The sequence below is a fragment of the Pseudophryne corroboree genome, chromosome 5 (assembly GCF_028390025.1).
Source record: "Pseudophryne corroboree isolate aPseCor3 chromosome 5, aPseCor3.hap2, whole genome shotgun sequence".
NCBI lineage: Eukaryota > Metazoa > Chordata > Amphibia > Anura > Myobatrachidae > Pseudophryne > Pseudophryne corroboree.
Window position 1 is genome coordinate 50,248,362 of NC_086448.1, and position 19,168 is coordinate 50,267,529.

Genomic DNA, 19,168 nt, shown 5'->3' on the forward strand with positions numbered 1-19,168 from the left:
CAGCCTGAAGGTCATTTAATACAATATTTTTAATAACTTTGTATATTAAAACAAAGTTTGTGTACATTGAGCCATCAGAAAACAAAGGTTTCACTATCTCAGTCTCACTCAAAAAAGTCTGTATTTCGGAATATTCTGTATTTCGGAATATTTGGATATGGGATACTCAACCTGTACCAGAAATCGCTATACGTGCAGATTTATATGATCAGCATTGCTTCCAGCAAGAGGAGAATGTAAAGCACATGGGCCCTCATTCCGAGTTGATCGCTCGCTAGCTGCTTTTAGCAGCCGTGCAAACGCTAAGCCGCCGCCCTCTGGGAGTGTATCTTAGCTTAGCAGAAGTGCGAACGAAAGGATTGCAGAGCGGCTACAAAATATTTCCCTGCCGTTTCTGAGTAGCTCCAGACCTACTCCTACCTTGCGATCACTGCAGACAGTTTGGTTCCTGCTTTGACGTCACAAACACGACCTGCGTTTGGCCAGCCACTCCCCCGTTTCCCCAGGCACGCCTGCGTTTTTAACTGACACGCCTGCGTTTTTTAGCACACTCCCAGTAAACGGCCAGTTACCTCCCAGAAACGCCCCACTCCTGTCAATCACTCACCGATCAGCAGAGCGACTGAAAAGAGTCGCTGGGCCTTGTGTGAAACTGCATCGTTTTTTGTGAAAGTATGTCGCGCGTGCGCAGAAGTGCCAATTTTTTACACGATCGCCGCGCTGCGAACAACGGCAGCTAGCGATCAACTCGGAATGAGGGCCATTGCCCCTACCAAAATATTTAGTACCACGGTACTAATTTAATAAAAACTTGACGCATATGTCACAAAAAACACCCCTGTCTGACGGAAGAAATCAGAATGCATATTCAAATTCAGCAGGAAAAATACATTTGGATTCAGTCTATTTAGTTCTTGCGGAAAAAAAAAAAAGGTTATTTTTGTAGACCAGTGTAATTGGCTGATATGGTGCAACACCTTGGTCACTTTCCATCACACCAGGAATCGGTATGTTGTACTGGCAGAAGGGCATCCCGTCTGCCAGAATCCCGGCAGACGGGATTACCTCATGGGCTCACTTCGCTCGCCGTGCTTCGGGCCCGAAAAGTTATATTTCCACTCGGTTGGTGGCGTGGACTCACCGAGTGGGAATACCCTGCGGAGATCGGGATTTCATCCGGCGGTATTTCATCGGCTGACGGAATTCCGGTGTCTGTCTCCAGAACACAGAGATCCCGACAGACTGTACTTTAACTGCATCCCTTATACCACTATCCTTCTCTATGGGATCTATGGCCCTCATTCCGAGTTGTTCGCTCGCTAGCTGCTTTTAGCAGCATTGCACACGCTAGGCCGCCGCCCTCTGGGAGTGAATCTTAGCTTAGCAGAATTGCGAACAAAAGATTAGCAGAATTGCGAATAGAAATTTCTTAGCAGTTTCTGAGTAGCTCCAGACTTACTCCTACACTGCGATCAGTTCAGTCAGTTTCGTTCCTGGTTTGACGTCACAAACACACCCAGCGTTCACCCAGCCACTCCCCCGTTTCTCCAGACACTCCCGCGTTTTTCCCTGACACGCCTGCGTTTTTCTGCACACTCCCAGAAAACGGTCAGTTTCCGCCCAGAAACGCCCCTTTCCTGTCAATCACACTACGATCAGCAGAACGATGAAAAAACCTTGTTAGGCCGTGAGTAAAATAACAAACTTTTGTGCAAATTTACTTGGCACAGGCGCACTGCGAACATTGCGCATGTGCAGTTTGCGACTAATCGCTCCGTAGCGAAAAAAAAATAACGAGCGAACAACTCGGAATGACCCCCTATGTACTAAGCCTTGGAGAGAGATAAAGCACCAGCCAACCAGCTCCTGCCATTTTTCAAAGACAGCCCGCAACATAGCAGTTAGGAGCTAATTGCCTGGTACTCTCTCTCTCTCTCCACTTTTATCTCTCCAAGGCAGAGTATACCCCCTATGGGGTCTATGTATTAAGTCTTGGAGAGAGATAAAGTGGATGAAGACAAACGGGTAAATGTAATTTCCTCCCCCATGTATTAGAGCGGTGACAGGGACGCCCCAGTCATTATCGGTGCTGCTATCTATAAGATAGACACCCACGTGTGGGAATAGTCCTGTTACACCGGGATTCCGTCTGGCGGCATTGTCGGCTGACAGGATTCTGGAGTCGGTATCCTGTCTGCCGGGATACCGATAGCCGGCAAATGAAACGCATCCCGTTAGTAAGGCTATGTGCTCACCTGCATTCCATTTCGGTCTCTCCCCTATTCTGTTTTTGAAAGATGGAGGACAAACACAATCCCGCACAGAAATCTCTGAGGCCTATAGAGCGACGCAGATGCCAAGGACGGACTCTCACCTCCCCACACTCTTCAGAAACATGCAATCTGCGCCGCAGCCTACATAGAGACCTCAACGCTCCAACCCGTCAAAAACGCAATGAAGTAGAAGCTGAACGGACGCCCCTCTGCAAAGACCCCAATTCTGCTTGCAAAGTCGCTATTTGTCTGTTTGGGTATGGGTCGTTGGGTCGACTCAACTTAGGTTGACAGTCATTAGGTCGACATGGGCATTAGGTAGACAGGTGAAAAGGTCGACATGAGTTTTTGGACTTTTTTGGTGTCTTTTCCTTCATAAAGTGACGTGGAACCCCAATTTAATGCATTGAGTCTAGGAAAGAAAATCCCGGGCCATTTTTTCATTCCCGGGTATTGGGATTGAAAAATTGCTAATACCGGGATTCCCGGGATTGGCTTTTTGCTATGTGGAAGCCCCATCTCCCCTCCCCGCACACATAACTCACCATATACCGGGGGCGGGCGGGTGAGGAACATCCACTGATCGCTGCTGGCGGCTCCCTGCAGTGGCTGACGGCGCAGCGTGACCTCTCACGCTGCGCTGGGGAGCCGGAACAAGGAAGCCGGGCAGCATCTGAGCATCCTGTGGACGCCCAACGCTGATCCCTCAATCCCCAGGATTGGAGCTTCCATTCCCGGGGTTGAATCCCGGCCATTTTTGGCCCTAAATCCCGGGATCCCGCCGATCCCAGAATTGGCCACCATAATTGTGTCTCTCGCATGGCTCACGACCGCTGCGTTCGGCACAGGTTACTGTTCCCAATTGTAGTCCACGTGGATCGTTAAGTATGAAAAAGTCCAAAGAGTTAAAAAAAAAAGTGAAAAACTCATGTCGATCTTTTGACCTGTCAACCTAGTGCATGTTGACCTAATGCCCATGTTGATCTTCAGTTGTTAATGACTGTTGACCTAGGTTGTGTCGACCTAACGACCGTATCCCGTCTGTTTCACAACCACTATTTCCTTCTGTCAATCTTATCCGTGTTTAATAGCGACAAAAGGATGTGGTCTAGTACAATATGGGGACCACGTAATTGGGAAGGGGGTGGCCAGGTCTACAAGTAGGAAATTGTAGACCACAGACAAAGCGGTGGCAGACACAACCTCAAATATTCTCATAGTCTTTGCAGAATAACATCAAACATGAACATTCCCTGTACGAGTCTCTACTGGGTAACTGCAGTCATTTAGGATGGAGAACTTTAAGACCTGTTCCGTACTGCAGCTCCAGGTTCCATGGGAAATTTACTAAATTGGTTTTTCATCTAAAGCTTTTTCTTAAATGAACAGCATCTCTTAAATAAACTGCAGCAGTATAAAAAAAAAAAAAAAACAGGGATAAGTGGTACTAGACGGAAAATGAATGTTGGCAGCAGACAGCACTCAGCTGTTTGGCAGAGAACTCAGGAACCGCATTCTCCCAGCGCAACTCAAGAGGCAACTGAGAGCCTCTGAAGAGGACGCCCAGCGTGTGCTCTCCAAGTGTTTACAGAAGACACGATTGTACAGGGAAACGATTGTTAGGGGAAGCGAATTACAGCTGCAATAATAAATTAATTAGTTACATCTTAATAATTATCACTCCTGCCGTTCGCTTCGTTTATAAAATTCATCTGAAAAAACTGCTTCCCTAAAACAAGCCGAAAACCAGCAATGATTTAACAGCGCATTAAGGGCCTAATTCAGTAAGGATTGCAGATGCTGCTAATTAGCAGAATTTGCAATCCTTTGGAGCGCATGTTGGGGGCCATCCATCGCTTGGCAAGGCTGCCCAGCATGCTGACCGCCGCCTCCACCCGTTAGCAAAAACTAGAGATGGCTCCTGCCGGCGGCAGCTTAGCTACGTCCCGCCGCCATGTTCTTGATCGCAACCGCCGTGATCACGCCCCTGACACGACCCTGTTTGGCCGCCTTCGCCCTCGTTTGCGCCGCACCGCTCAAGCAACGCTCCATCTCTTCCCTGGAAACGGAGCGTTGCCAGCCCCACGACCGCCTCTGCTTGATTGACAGGCAGAGGCGATTACATTTTCTGCGCCCCTCCCCCCCCCCCAATCGCAGAAAATGCAGGCGCATGCGCAGGGCGCGCCTGCATCTTTTTCTCAAAAATTACGATTGGCTTGCACACTGCGATCCAACCTGAATTAGGCCCCAAAATACCAGTAAGCGAGATCCACAATGTGGTCAATCTGAGGCATTCACAGTCACTTACAAACCGCACAGTATAGAAGCATGCCCACTATTTGGCTCTAGGAATGGGATGCGTTTCATTTGCCGGCTGTCAGGATACAAATGCCAGAATCCCGCCAGCCGGCAATGCCACCAGCCGGAAACCCGGCGCTGCAGGCACCCATAGAGTGGGAATAGATACTGTGGCGAACCCGCAAGGGGACTCTTCACGCTTGACCCGCTGCTGGCATTCTGGCAAACGGGACGCTGCTGTCGGGATATGGATTTTGGGTCTTGAAAAATATGCAGAGTGGGTGAGTGTAATACTGTGTGCACACCTAAGAATTGGGCAGCACGGATGGTGTAATGGTTAGCATTACTGCCTCACAGCGCTGAGGTCCTGGGTTAAATTCCCACCACGGCCCTAACGGTGTGGAGTTTGTATAGTCTCCCTGTGCTTGCGTGGGTTTCCTCCCGCAATCCAAAAATTATACTGGTATGGTAATTGGCTCCTGATAAAAATGAACCCTAGCGCGTACATGTGTTATGGGAAGACTAGATGGGCCAAGTGGTTTTTATCTGCCATCAAATTCTGTGTTTCTAATGCAACCTCACTTCTACCCTCTCCATCTGTAATATTTTAAATGATAACATCCTGCAAAATAAAAAAACAATTTAGTACGTGGGGGAAGAAAGCAAACAAGACACATTCCCACACACCTCGGACTTCGCAAGGAAAACTCCCACTCTCTCAGCCACACCCATCATCTCTATCTGCAATTTCATAAATGACTATTATTGCTCAGCATTAAATCGATGCATCTAACAAATGTGAGAAAATATTATTTATGAACGGCAAAATCAGTAGAGCTGCACTGGTTCTCCATGTTTGCAAATGCACCTAACTTCCTCGCCAAGCAGATTTTAAGCTGTACAGTCTTCCAACCTAGAAAAACACTTTTTCAAAAAGAAACCACTGGAAGTTGCAATCCTACCATAAGTATAAAGTACAAGACCCGATCACCTGATGTTACAGGGTTGGCAGAGATGTCACTTCCCTTTGTAGAGAGGAAAGGAACGTACACCCGTAAGACTCGGGTTCTAAAAAATGGTGCTTTGCTGGTAAAATCAATGCCCTGTGAAAATAAGATTTTACTTACCGATAAATCTATTTCTCATAGTCCGTAGTGGATGCTGGGACTCCGTAAGGACCATGGGGGGGGTAGCGGCTCCGCAGGAGACAGGGCACAAGAATAAAAGCTTTAGGATCAGGTGGTGTGCACTGGCTCCTCCCCCTATGACCCTCCTCCAAGCCTCAGTTAGGATACTGTGCCCGGACGAGCGTACATAATAAGGAAGGATATTGAATCCCGGGTAAGACTCATACCAGCCACACCAATCACACCGTACAACTCGTGATCTGAACCCAGTTAACAGTATGATAACAACGAAGGAGCCTCTGAAAAGATGGCTCACAACAACAATAACCCGATTTTGTTAACAATAACTATGTACAAGTATTGCAGACAATCCGCACTTGGGATGGGCGCCCAGCATCCACTACGGACTATGAGAAATAGATTTATCGGTAAGTAAAATCTTATTTTCTCTGACGTCCTAGTGGATGCTGGGACTCCGTAAGGACCATGGGGATTATACCAAAGCTCCCAAACGGGCGGGAGAGTGCGGATGACTCTGCAGCACCGAATGAGAGAACTCCAGGTCCTCCTCAGCCAGGGTATCAAATTTGTAGAATTTAGCAAACGTGTTTGCCCCTGACCAAGTAGCTGCTCGGCAAAGTTGTAAAGCCGAGACCCCTCGGGCAGCCGCCCAAGATGAGCCCACTTTCCTTGTGGAATGGGCTTTTACCGATTTAGGCTGTGGCAGGCCTGCCACAGAATGTGCAAGTTGAATTGTACTACAAATCCAACGAGCAATAGTCTGCTTAGAAGCAGGAGCACCCAGCTTGTTGGGTGCATACAGGATAAACAGCGAGTCAGACTTTCTGACTCCAGCCGTCCTGGAAACATATATTTTCAGGGCCCTGACAACGTCAAGTAACTTGGAGTCCTCCAAGTCCCTAGTAGCCGCAGGCACCACAATAGGTTGGTTCATGTGAAAAGCAGAAACCACCTTAGGGAGAAATTGAGGACGAGTCCTCAATTCTGCCCTGTCAGAATGAAAAATTAAGTAAGGGCTTTTATATGATAAAGCCGCCAATTCTGACACACGCCTGGCTGAAGCCAGGGCTAACAGCATCGTCACCTTCCATGTGAGATATTTTAAGTCCACAGTGGTGAGTGGTTCAAACCAATGTGACTTAAGGAACCTCAAAACAACATTGAGATCCCAAGGTGCCACTGGAGGCACAAAAGGAGGTTGTATATGCAGTACCCCTTTTACAAATGTCTGAACTTCAGGTACTGAAGCCAGTTCTTTCTGGAAGAAAATCGACAGGGCCGAAATTTGAACCTTAATGGACCCTAATTTTAGGCCCATAGACAGTCCTGTTTGCAGGAAATGGAGGAAACGACCCAGTTGAAATTCCTCTGTAGGGGCCTTCTTGGCCTCACACCACGCAACATATTTTCGCCAAATGCAGTGATAATGTTTTGCGGTTACATCCTTCCTGGCTTTGACCAGGGTAGGGATGACTTCATCTGGAATGCCTTTTTCCTTCAGGATCCGGCGTTCAACCGCCATGCCGTCAAACGCAGCCGCGGTAAGTCTTGGAACAGACAAGGCCCCTGCTGGAGCAGGTCCTTTCTTAGAGGTAGAGGCCACGGGTCTTCCGTGAGCATCTCCTGAAGTTCCGGGTACCAAGTCCTTCTTGGCCAATCCGGAACCACGAGTATCGTTCTTACTTCTCTCCTTCTTATGATTCTCAGTACTTTTGGTATGAGAGGCAGAGGAGGGAACACATACACTGACTGGTACACCCACGGTGTCACCAGAGCGTCCACCGCTATTGCCTGAGGGTCCCTTGACCTGGCGCAATATCGGTCTAATTTTTTGTTTAGACGTGACGCCATCATGTCCACCTTTGGTTTTTCCCAACGGTTTACAATCAGGTGGAAGACTTCTGGGTGAAGTCCCCACTCTCCCGGGTGAAGGTCGTGTCTGCTGAGGAAGTCTGCTTCCCAGTTGTCCACTCCCGGAATGAACACTGCTGACAGAGCTATCACATGATTTTCTGCCCAGCGAAGAATCCTTGCAGCCTCTGCCATAGCCCTCCTGCTTCTCGTGCCGCCCTGTCTGTTTACGTGGGCGACTGACGTGATGTTGTCCGATTGGATCAATACCGCCTGACCCTGAAGCAGGGGTTTCGCTTGACTTAGGGCATTGTAAATGGCCCGTAGTTCCAGAATGTTTATATGAAGAGATGTTTCCATGCTTGACCACAAGCCCTGGAAGTTTTTTCCCTGTGTGACTGCTCCCCAGCCTCTCAGGCTTGCATCCGTGGTCACCAGGATCCAATCCTGAATGCCGAATCTGCGGCCCTCTAGAAGATGAGCACTCTGCAACCACCACAGGAGAGACACCCTTGTCTTTGGTGACAGGGTTATCCGCTGCTGCATCTGAAGATGCGAACCGGACCATTTGTCCAGTAGATCCCACTGAAACGTTCTTGCATGGAATCTTCCGAATGGAATTGCTTCGTAAGAAGCCACCATTTTTCCCAGGACCCTCGTGCACTGATGCACTGACACCTGGGCTGGTTTTAGGAGGTTCCTGACTAGCTCGGATAACTCCTTGGCCTTCTCCTCCGGGAGAAAAACCTTCTTCTGGACTGTGTCCAGAATCATTCCTAGGAACAGAAGACGTGTCGTTGGAATCAGCTGCGATTTTGGAATATTTAGGATCCACCCGTGCTGACGTAACACTATCTGAGATAGTGCTACTCCGACTTCTAACCGTTCCCTGGACCTTGCCCTTATCAGGAGATCGTCCAAGTAAGGGATAATTAAGACGCCTTTTCTTCGAAGAAGAATCATCATTTCGGCCATTACCTTGGTAAAGACCCGAGGTGCCGTGGACAACCCAAACGGCAGCGTCTGAAACTGATAATGACAGTCTTGTACTACAAACCTGAGATACCCTTGGTGAGAAGGGTAGATTGGGACGTGGAGATAAGCATCTTTGATGTCCAGAGACACCATATAGTCCCCTTCTTCCAGGTTCGCTATCACCGCTCTGAGTGATTCCATCTTGAATTTGAACCTTTTTATGTAAGTGTTCAAGGATTTCAGATTTAAAATTGGTCTCACCGAGCCGTCCGGTTTCGGTACCACAAACAGCGTGGAATAATAACCCTTTCCTTGTTGTAGGAGGGGTACCTTGATTATCACCTGCTGGGAATACAGCTTGTGAATGGCTTCCAGAACTGCCTCCCTGTCGGAGGGAGACTTTGGCAGAGCAGACTTCAGGAACCGGCGAGGGGGAAACGCCTCGAATTCCAGTTTGTACCCCTGCGATACTACCTGTAGAATCCAGGGATCCACTTGCGAGTGAGCCCACTGCGCGTTGAAATTCTTGAGACGGGCCCCCACCAAGCCTGAGTCTGCTTGTAAAGCCCCAGCGTCATGCTGAAGACTTGGCAGAAGCAGGGGAAGGCTTCTGATCCTGGGAAGCGGCTGCATGGTGCAGTCTTTTTCCCCTTCCTCTGCCCCGGGGCAGAAAGGAATGGCCTTTTGCTCGCTTGTATTTATGGGAACGAAAGGACTGAGTTTGAAAAGACGGTGTCTTTTTCTGTTGATGTGAAGTGACCTGGGGTAAGAAGGTGGACTTTCCAGCCGTTGCCGTGGCCACCAGGTCCGAAAGACCAGCCCCAAATAACTCCTCCCCTTTATACGGCAATACTTCCATATGTCGTTTGGAATCCGCATCCCCTGACCACTGACGCGTCCATAACGTTCTTCTGGCAGAGATGGACATAGCACTTACTCTTGATGCCAGGGTGCAAATATCCCTCTGTGCATCACGCATATATAGTAATGCATCCTTCAAATGCTCTATAGTTAACAATATATTGTCCCTATCCAGGGTATCAATATTTTCAGTCAGGGAATCCGACCACGCGACTCCAGCACTGCACATCCAGGCTGAAGCGATTGCTGGTCGCAGTATAACACCAGTATGTGTGTATATACTTTTTAGAATATTTTCCAGCCTTCTATCAGCTGGTTCTTTGAGGGTGGCCGTATCAGGAGACGGTAACGCTACTTGTTTTGATAAACGTGTGAGCGCCTTATCTACCCTAGGGGGTGTTTCCCAACGTGTCCTAACCTCTGATGGGAAAGGATATAGTGCCAATAATTTATTAGAAATTAGCAGTTTTTTGTCGGGAGAAACCCACGCTTTATCACACACCTCATTCAATTCATCTGACTCAGGAAAAACTATTGGTAGTTTTTTCACCCCCCACATAATACCCTTCTTAGTGGTATTTGTAGTGTCAGAAATGTGCAATGCTTCCTTCATTGCCGTGATCATGTAACGTGTGGCCCTACTGGACATTACGTTCGACTCATCACCGTCGACACTAGACTCCGTATCTGTGTCTGGGTCTGTGTCGACCCACTGAGGTAACGGGCGTTTTAGGGCCCCTGACGGTGTCTGAGACGCCTGGACAGGCACTAATTGATTTGCCGGCTGTCTCATGTCGTCAACAGTTTTTTGCAAAGTGTTGACATTATCACTTAATTGTTTGAACACGATCATCCAGTCAGGTGTCGACTCCCTAGGGGGTGACATCACTAACGCAGGCAATTGCTCCGCCTCCACATCATTTTCCTCCTCATACATGTCGACACACACGTACCGACACACAGCACACACACCGGGAATGCTCTGATAGAGGACAGGACCCCACGAGCCCTTTGGAGAGACAGAGGGAGAGTCTGCCAGCACACACCCAGCGCTATATATATATATATACAGGGATAACCTTATATAAGTGTTATTCCCTTATAGCTGCTGTTTATATTGTCATTTGCTGCCAATAGTGCCCCCCCTTCTCTTTTTTACCCTGATTCTGAAGCAGGACTGCAGGGGAGAGTCAGGGAGCCGTCCTTCCAGCGGAACTGTGAGGGAAAATGGCGCTTGTGTGCTGAGGAGATAGGCCCCGCCCCTTCACGACGTCCTTATCTCCCGCTTTTTTGTGTAAAAATGGCAGGGGTTAAAATACATCCATATAGCCCAGGAGCTATATGTGATGTATTCTTTTGCCACCTAAGGTATTTGTCATCTATATTGCGTCTCAGGGCGCTCCCCCCCAAGCGCCCTGCACCCTCAGTGACCGGAGTGTGAAGTGTGCTGAGAGCAATGGCGCACAGCTGCGGTGCTGTGCGCTACCTTAGTCTGAAGACAGGATTGTCTTCTGCCGCCGATTTCACCGGACCTCTTCGTCTCTTCTGGCTCTGTAAGGGGGACGGCGGCGCGGCTCCGGTGACCCATCCAGGCTGAACCTGTGATCGTCCCTCTGGAGCTAATGTCCAGTAGCCTAAGAAACCCGATCCACTCTGCACGCAGGTGAGTCCGTTTCTTCTCCCCTTAGTCCCACGATGCAGTGAGCCTGTTGCCAGCAGGACTCACTGAAAATAAAAAAACCTAAATTAAACTTTTATTCTAAGCAGCTCAGGAGAGCCACCTAGCCTGCACCCTTCTCGTTCGGGCACAAAAATCTAACTGAGGCTTGGAGGAGGGTCATAGGGGGAGGAGCCAGTGCACACCACCTGATCCTAAAGCTTTTATTCTTGTGCCCTGTCTCCTGCGGAGCCGCTACCCCCCATGGTCCTTACGGAGTCCCAGCATCCACTAGGACGTCAGAGAAAAAATAAGAATTTACTTACCGATAATTCTATTTCTCGGAGTCCGTAGTGGATGCTGGGGTTCCTGAAAGGACCATGGGGAATAGCGGCTCCGCAGGAGACAGGGCACAAAAAGTAAAGCTTTAGGATCAGGTGGTGTGCACTGGCTCCTCCCCCTATGACCCTCCTCCAAGCCTCAGTTAGGTACTGTGCCCGGACGAGCGTACACAATAAGGAAGGATTTATGAATCCCGGGTAAGACTCATACCAGCCACACCAATCACACTGTACAACCTGTGATCTGAACCCAGTTAACAGTATGATAACAGCGGAGCCTCTGAAAAGATGGCTCACAACAATAATAACCCGATTTTTGTAACTATGTACAAGTAATGCAGATAATCCGCACTTGGGATGGGCGCCCAGCATCCACTACGGACTCCGAGAAATAGAATTATTGGTAAGTAAATTCTTATTTTCTCTATCGTCCTAGTGGATGCTGGGGTTCCTGAAAGGACCATGGGGATTATACCAAAGCTCCCAAACGGGCGGGAGAGTGCGGATGACTCTGCAGCACCGAATGAGAGAACTCCAGGTCCTCTTTAGCCAGGGTATCAAATTTGTAGGATTTTACAAACGTGTTTGCCCCTGACTAAATAGCCGCTCGGCAAAGTTGTAAAGCCGAGACCCCTCGGGCAGCCGCCCAAGATGAGCCCACCTTCCTTGTGGAATGGGCATTTACATATTTTGGCTGTGGCAGGCCTGCCACAGAATGTGCAAGCTGAATTGTATTACACATCCAACTAGCAAAAGTCTGCTTAAAAGCAAGAGCACCCAGTTTGTTGGGTGCATACAGGATAACAGCAAGTCAGTTTTCCTGACTCCAGCCGTCCTGGAACCTATATTTTCAGGGCCCTGACCACATCTAGCAACTTGGAGTCCTCCAAGTCCCTAGTAGGCGCAAGACACCACAATAAGCTGGTTCAGGTGAAACACTGACACCACCTTAGGGAGAGAACTGGGGACGAGTCCGCAGCTCTGCCCTGTCCGAATGGACAAACAGATATGGGCTTTTTTGAGAAAAAAACCACCAATTTGACACTCGCCTGGTCCAGGCCAGGTCCAAGAGCATGTTCACTTTTCATGTGAGATGCTTCAAATCCACAGATTTGACTGGTTTTAAACCAATGTGTTTTGAGGAATCCCAGAACTACGTTGAGATCCCACAGTGCCACTGGAGGCACAAAAGGGGGTTGTATATGCAATACTCCCTTGACAAACTTCTGGACTTCAGGAACTGAAGCCAATTCTTTCTGGAAGAAAAATCGACAGGGCCGAAATTTGAACCTTAATGGACCCCAATCTTGAGGCCCATAGACACTCCTGTTTGCAAGAAATGCAGGAATCGACCGAGTTGAAATTTCTTCGTGGGGCCTTCCTGGCCTCACACCACGCAACATATTTTCGCCACATGTGGTGATAATGTTGTGCGGTCACCTCCTTTCTGGCTTTGACCAGGGTAGGAATGACCTCTTCCTGAATGCCTTTTCCCTTAGGATCCGGCGTTCCACCGCCATGCCGTCAAACGCAGCTGCGGTAAGTCTTGGAACAGACATGGTACTTGCTGAAACAAGTCCCTTCTTAGCGGCAGAGGCCATAAGTCCTCTGTGAGCATCTCTTGAAGTTCCGGGTACCAAGTCCTTCTTGGCCAATCCGGAGCCATGAGTATAGTTCTTACTCCTCTACGTCTTATAATTCTCAGTACCTTAGGTATGAAAAGCAGAGGATGGAACACATACACCGACTGGTACACCCACGGTGTTACCAGAACGTCCACAGCTATTGCCTGAGGGTCTCTTAACCTGGCGCAATACCTGTCCCGTTTTTTGTTCAGACGGGACGCCATCATGTCCACCTTTGGTAATTCCCAACGGTTTACAATTATGTGGAAAACTTCCCCATGAAGTTCCCACTCTGCCGGGTGGAGGTCGTGCCTACTGAGGAAGTCTGCTTCCCAGTTTCCATTCCCGGAATGAAACACTGCTGACAGTGCTATCACATGATTTTCCGCCCAGCGAAAAATCCTTGCAGTTTTTGCCACTGCCCTCCTGCTTCTTGTGCCGCCCTGTCTATTTACGTGGGCGACTGCCGTGATGTTTTATCCCACTGGATCAATACCGGCTGACCTTGAAGCAGAGGTCTTGCTAAGCTTAGAGCATTATAACTTTACCCTTAGCTATATTTATGTGGAGAAAAATCTCCAGACTTGATCACACTCCCTGGAAATTTTTTCCTTGTGTGACTGCTCCCCAGCCTCTCGGGCTGGCCTCCGTGGTCACCAACATCCAAAACTGAATACCGAATCTGCGGCCCTCTAGAAGATGAGCACTCTGTAACCACCACAGGAGAGACACCCTTGTCCTTGGATATAGGGTTATCCGCTGATGCATCTGAAGATGCGATCCGGACCATTTGTCCAGCAGATCCCACTGAAAAGTTCTTGCATGAAATCTGCCGACTGGAATTGCTTCGAAGGAAGTCACCATTTTTTTTACCATGGCCCTTGTGCAATGATGCACTGATTTTAGGAGGTTCCTGACTAGCTCGGATAACTCCCTGGCTTTCTCTTCCGGGAGAAACACCTTTTTCTGGACTGTGTCCAGAATCATCCCTAAGCACAGGAGACTTGTTGTCGGAATCAGCTGCGATTTTGGAATATTTAGAATCCACCCCTGCTGTTGTAACAGTATCCGAGATAGTGCTACTCCGACCTCCAACTGTTCCCTGGACTTTGCCCTTATCAGGAGATCGTCCAAGTAAGGGATAATTAAGACGCCTTTTCTTCGAAGAAGAACCATCATTTCGGCCATTACCTTGGTAAAAACCCGGGGTGCCGTAGACAATCCAAACGGCAGCGTCTGAAACTGATAGTGACAGTTCTGTACCACGAACCTGAGGTACCCTTAGTGATAAGGGCAAATTTGGGACATGGAGGTAAGCATCCCTGATGTCTCGGGACACCAGATAGTCCCCTTCTTCCCGGTTCGTTATCACTGCTCTGAGTGACTCCATCTTGATTTGAACCTTTGTAAGTGTTCAAATTTTTTTAGATTTAGAATAGGTCTCACCTAGCCTTCTGGCTTCAGTACCACAATATAGTGTGGAATAATACCCCTTTTCTTGTTGTAGGAGGGGTAATTTAATTATCACCTGCTGGGAATACAGCTCGTGAATTTTTTCCCATACTGCCTCCTTGTCGGAGGGAGACCTTGGTAAAGCAGACTTCAGGAGCCTGCGCAGGGGAAACGTCTCGACATTCCAAACTGTACCCCTGGGATACTACTTGTAGGATCCAGGGGTCCTGTATGGTCTCAGCGTCATGCTGAGAGCTTGTCAGAAGCGGTGGAACGCTTCTGTTCCTGGGAATGGGCTGCCTGCTGCAGTCTTCTTCCCTTTCCTCTATCCCTGGGCAGATATGACTCTTATAGGGACGAAAGGACTGAAGCTGAAAAGACGGTGTCTTTTTCTGCAGAGATGTGACTTAGGGTAAAAAACGGTGGATTTTCCAGCAGTTGCCGTGGCCACCAGGTCCGATGGACCGACCCCAAATAACTCCTCTTCCTTTATACGGCAATACACCTTTGTGCCGTTTGGAATCTGCATCACCTGACCACTGTCGTGTCCATAAACATCTTCTGGCAGATATGGACATCGCACTTACTCTTGATGCCAGAGTGCAAATATCCCTCTGTGCATCTCGCATATATAGAAATACATCCTTTAAATGCTCTATAGTCAATAAAATACTGTCCCTGTCAAGGGTATCAATATTTTTAGTCAGGGAATCCGACCAAGCCACCCCAGCTCTGCACATCCAGGCTGAGGCGATCGCTGGTCGCAGTATAACACCAGTATGTGTGTATATACTTTTTATGATATTTTTCCAGCCTCCTGTCAGCTGGCTCCTTGAGGACGGCCCTATCTATAGACGGTACCGCCACTTGTTCTGATAAGCGTGTGAGCGCCTTATCCACCCTAAGGGGTGTTTCCCAACGCGCCCTAACTTCTGGCGGGAAAGGGTATACCGCCCATATTTTCTATCGGGGGGAACCCACGCATCATCACACACTTCATTTAATTTATCCGATTCAGGAAAAACTACGGTAGTTTTTTCACATCCCACATAATACCCTCTTTTGTGGTACTTGTAGTATCAGAAATATGTAACACCTCCTTCATTGCCCTTAACGTGTGGCCCTAATAAGGAATACGTTTGTTTATTCACCGTCGACACTGGATTCAGTGTCCCTGTCTGTGTCGACCGACTAAAGTAAACGGGCGTTTTAAAACCCCTGACGGTGTTTTTGAGACGTCTGGACCGGTACTAATTGTTTGTCGGCCGTCTCATGTCGTCAACCGACCTTGGCGCGTGTTGACATTATCACGTAATTCCCTAAATAAGCCATCCATTCCGGTGTCGACTCCCTAGAGAGTGACATCACCATTACAGGCAATTGCTCCGCCTCCTCACCAACATCGTCCTCATACATGTCGACACACACGTACCGACACACAGCACACACACAGGGAATGCTCTGATAGAGGACAGGACCTACTAGCCCTTTGGAGAGACAGAGGGAGAGTTTGCCAGCACACACCAAAAACGCTATAATTATATAGGGACAACCTTATATAAGTGTTTTCCCTTATAGCATCTTTTTTATATATTTCTAACGCCAAATTAGTGCCCCCCCTCTCTGTTTTAACCCTGTTTCTGTAGTGCAGTGCAGGGGAGAGCCTGGGAGCCTTCCCTCCAGCCTTTCTGTGAGGGAAAATGGCGCTGTGTGCTGAGGAGATAGGCCCCGCCCCTTTTTCGGCGGCCTCGTCTCCCGCTCTTAACGGATTCTGGCAGGGGTTAAATATCTCCATATAGCCCCCGGAGGCTATATGTGAGGTATTTTTAGCCAAAAAAGGTTTTCATTTGCCTCCCAGGGCGCCCCCCTCCCAGCGCCCTGCACCCTCAGTGACTGCCGTGTGAAGTGTGCTGAGAGGAAAATGGCGCACAGCTGCAGTGCTGTGCGCTACCTTAAGAAGACTGAGGAGTCTTCTGCCGCCGATTCTGGACCTCTTCTCGTTTCAGCATCTGCAAGGGGGCCGGCGGCGAGGCTCCGGTGACCATCCAGGCTGTACCTGTGATCGTCCCTCTGGAGCTAATGTCCAGTAGCCAAGAAGCCAATCCATCCTGCACGCAGGTGAGTTCACTTCTTCTCCCCTAAGTCCCTCGTTGCAGTGATCCTGTTGCCAGCAGGACTCACTGTAAAATAAAAAACCTAAGCTAAACTTTTCTAAGCAGCTCTTTAGGAGAGCCACCTAGATTGCACCCTTCTCGGCCGGGCACAAAAATCTAACTGAGGCTTGGAGGAGGGTCATAGGGGGAGGAGCCAGTGCACACCACCTGATCCTAAAGCTTTACTTTTTGTGCCCTGTCTCCTGCGGAGCCGCTATTCCCCATGGTCCTTTCAGGAACCCCAGCATCCACTAGGACGATAGAGAAAACGTTATTGAAAGTACCGTGTTTTAGAACCAGACGCTTAGTACATATACCCCTGTGTGTCCTTGACACAGCAATGTTGGTTAAGAAGTCAGAAGAATCTTTGGACACAGAAGAAGAATAAACACATGTAAAACAGGCTAAAGACATTTGGAGTGTGGTCTAGGAATTTGAAAAGATCGCTGGAGGGGGGTTTTTAGGGAACACTTGAAGGCTTCGAGGCACATTTGCTGTAAGAGAAAGCGCAGATGGAAAAAATCCTACAATAGGGAATTAAAGCAGTTCGCGGATGTGAATGAAAGGGGTAGAGCAGAGGGGTCGAAGTGAAATAAGCAAAGTAAATAGATATCTGTTGATGGGCTTGTAAATGGCTTTTATTACAATTTACTTGGTGCCACGAGGGTTCTGTAGTGCCATACAGAGGGTATGGAACCAATAGTCAAAATTACATATGACACTGGTCGCCAGACGGGACCAGTTACAGACAAGTTATCAACTTTACAACAATACAAATTATAATTTGCAGACTGCGTACTGATTATATAAAGACCACAGAGGGAGAGAGTGTGCTGCCCACAAGAGCTTACATTCTAGATGGGCAATAAGTTTACATGTAAAAGGCAGAGGGGGCAGAGTAGGATCATGCAGAAGATCCTGGAGTGTGAATGTAGCACCATGGGTGGATGGAGCATTTGCTGGATGTAATCAGGGCTCAGCACATTCCCCTACTGATCCCTGGTATTCCGCCTCATTGGACTGAGGCTGAGCAAAACTAGACCAACTGGAAGGTCGGACTCATTTCCCTTGCTGCTCAGCAGACACAGGTCCGGCAGCGCGATATTTCCACTCTGCCACCTCCCGGAATTCTATGTTCCGCCACAAGTGGCGAGTGTCAGGTTTAGCTTCTGAGAGGGAAGCCTGTAGAAGGTGTCCCCCTTTAATCCAGCCCTGGACATGGGACATAGGTAGACCTGTGAGGAGTAGTTTACAGTCATTAAGGCAGGAGGTGATGAGGGTATGGATAAGGCTTTTAGTTGCTTCCAAGAAAGAGCTAATCCTGGACATATAGCGGAGACGGAGAATACGGGACTGGGAGCGGGGCGGCAGCATTTTGCTATCCATGAGCCAGCTAAACTTTGGCTAAGCTCAATAACCCAGTTACCACTTTTAATATGTAATAATAGTAGTAAAAAAATAATAGTACCTGTAATTTTGTTCAGCCGAGCACGCTTTGCTTGAAAGGAGCTGGCTTGGCTTATTTTCCTCTTCAGTAAAAGTTCCTCCTCTTCTTGTTTTGGGGGCAGTTTCGGAACCTCTTCTAATGCGAGTTCTGATTTCACCAGTTCTGATATCACAAGATAAAGGTTATGTTCAGTTAACAATAAAAACCATCCACATTCTGAGCACAGATACATAAACTCCCATGCCTCCGCAACCAATCCCTACACAAAGGAACCAGCCGAGCCAATGAAAACGCGTATGGAACGCCGGTGTTTCACAAGAGCAAGGCCCATCTGTTTACTGGCCAGTTCTCCTGCCACCATGCACTGTGGTCAATTCATTTACATGCCATCCCATACACCACGTTCTGCAACAGCACATCACACAACCTCCTACGTCACTTGTGTACCCAGAGATGTGTGCGGGAAAACTGGCAATGTAATGGCTATGGCATATTACAAATATGTGCGCAGCCGAGCATCGCGGCTTTACTGAATTGACCCCATAGTGCTGGGTATAAAAATGCTGTTCAGGCTATATAAGTTGGCTATCCAGAGGAGACCTGTTTCAGGGGTGATCGTTTGAGGAACGTCTGGCAGCTCACAAGAGGTGACTGATATAATCCATCTACTTGGGTTGACTGTTTGTCTCAGTTGTACGTGCATTAGATGTGCAGATATACACAGGAAAGCACACCTGACTCCTGTGATGGCAAACACTCCCAGTGATCAGCCAAAGAACTTAACGAAGACTGATACTATGGAGATTAATATCATTTTAGGGTATTTAGCGGTTACCTGTACAAACCAAACACACTAGAATTGCACTTAAATTGTTCTATGATTATTTGTACAATTAACAGGACATTATGGAGAATCATTATCAGTATGCTGCGGAGCTCGCCTTGCTGAGTAAGATGTTGCTGAGGGATTCTCGAGAAGGTTGATCATCTCAGCCCACAGGTCTATATCCCCTGTATAAGCCGCTGAGACAGACAGGACCAATTTTGTGAAAGTCCGATCCCATAATAGTATCACCACGACCCCAGT

The 19,168-nt window shown here is 48.3% G+C and overlaps 1 protein-coding gene across 2 annotated transcripts in view; it reads right to left on the minus strand.

Moving 5' to 3' along the window:
• The window catches only part of PHF20L1 (PHD finger protein 20 like 1), a 274,345-nt gene that overhangs the window by 97,921 nt on the left and 157,256 nt on the right, over positions 1-19,168 (minus strand). For both annotated transcript variants that reach the window (XM_063921261.1, XM_063921260.1), the window contains exon 7: positions 18,103-18,243. In XM_063921261.1, the coding sequence (XP_063777331.1) occupies positions 18,103-18,243 (141 nt within the window). The remainder of the gene's footprint in view (positions 1-18,102; positions 18,244-19,168) is intronic.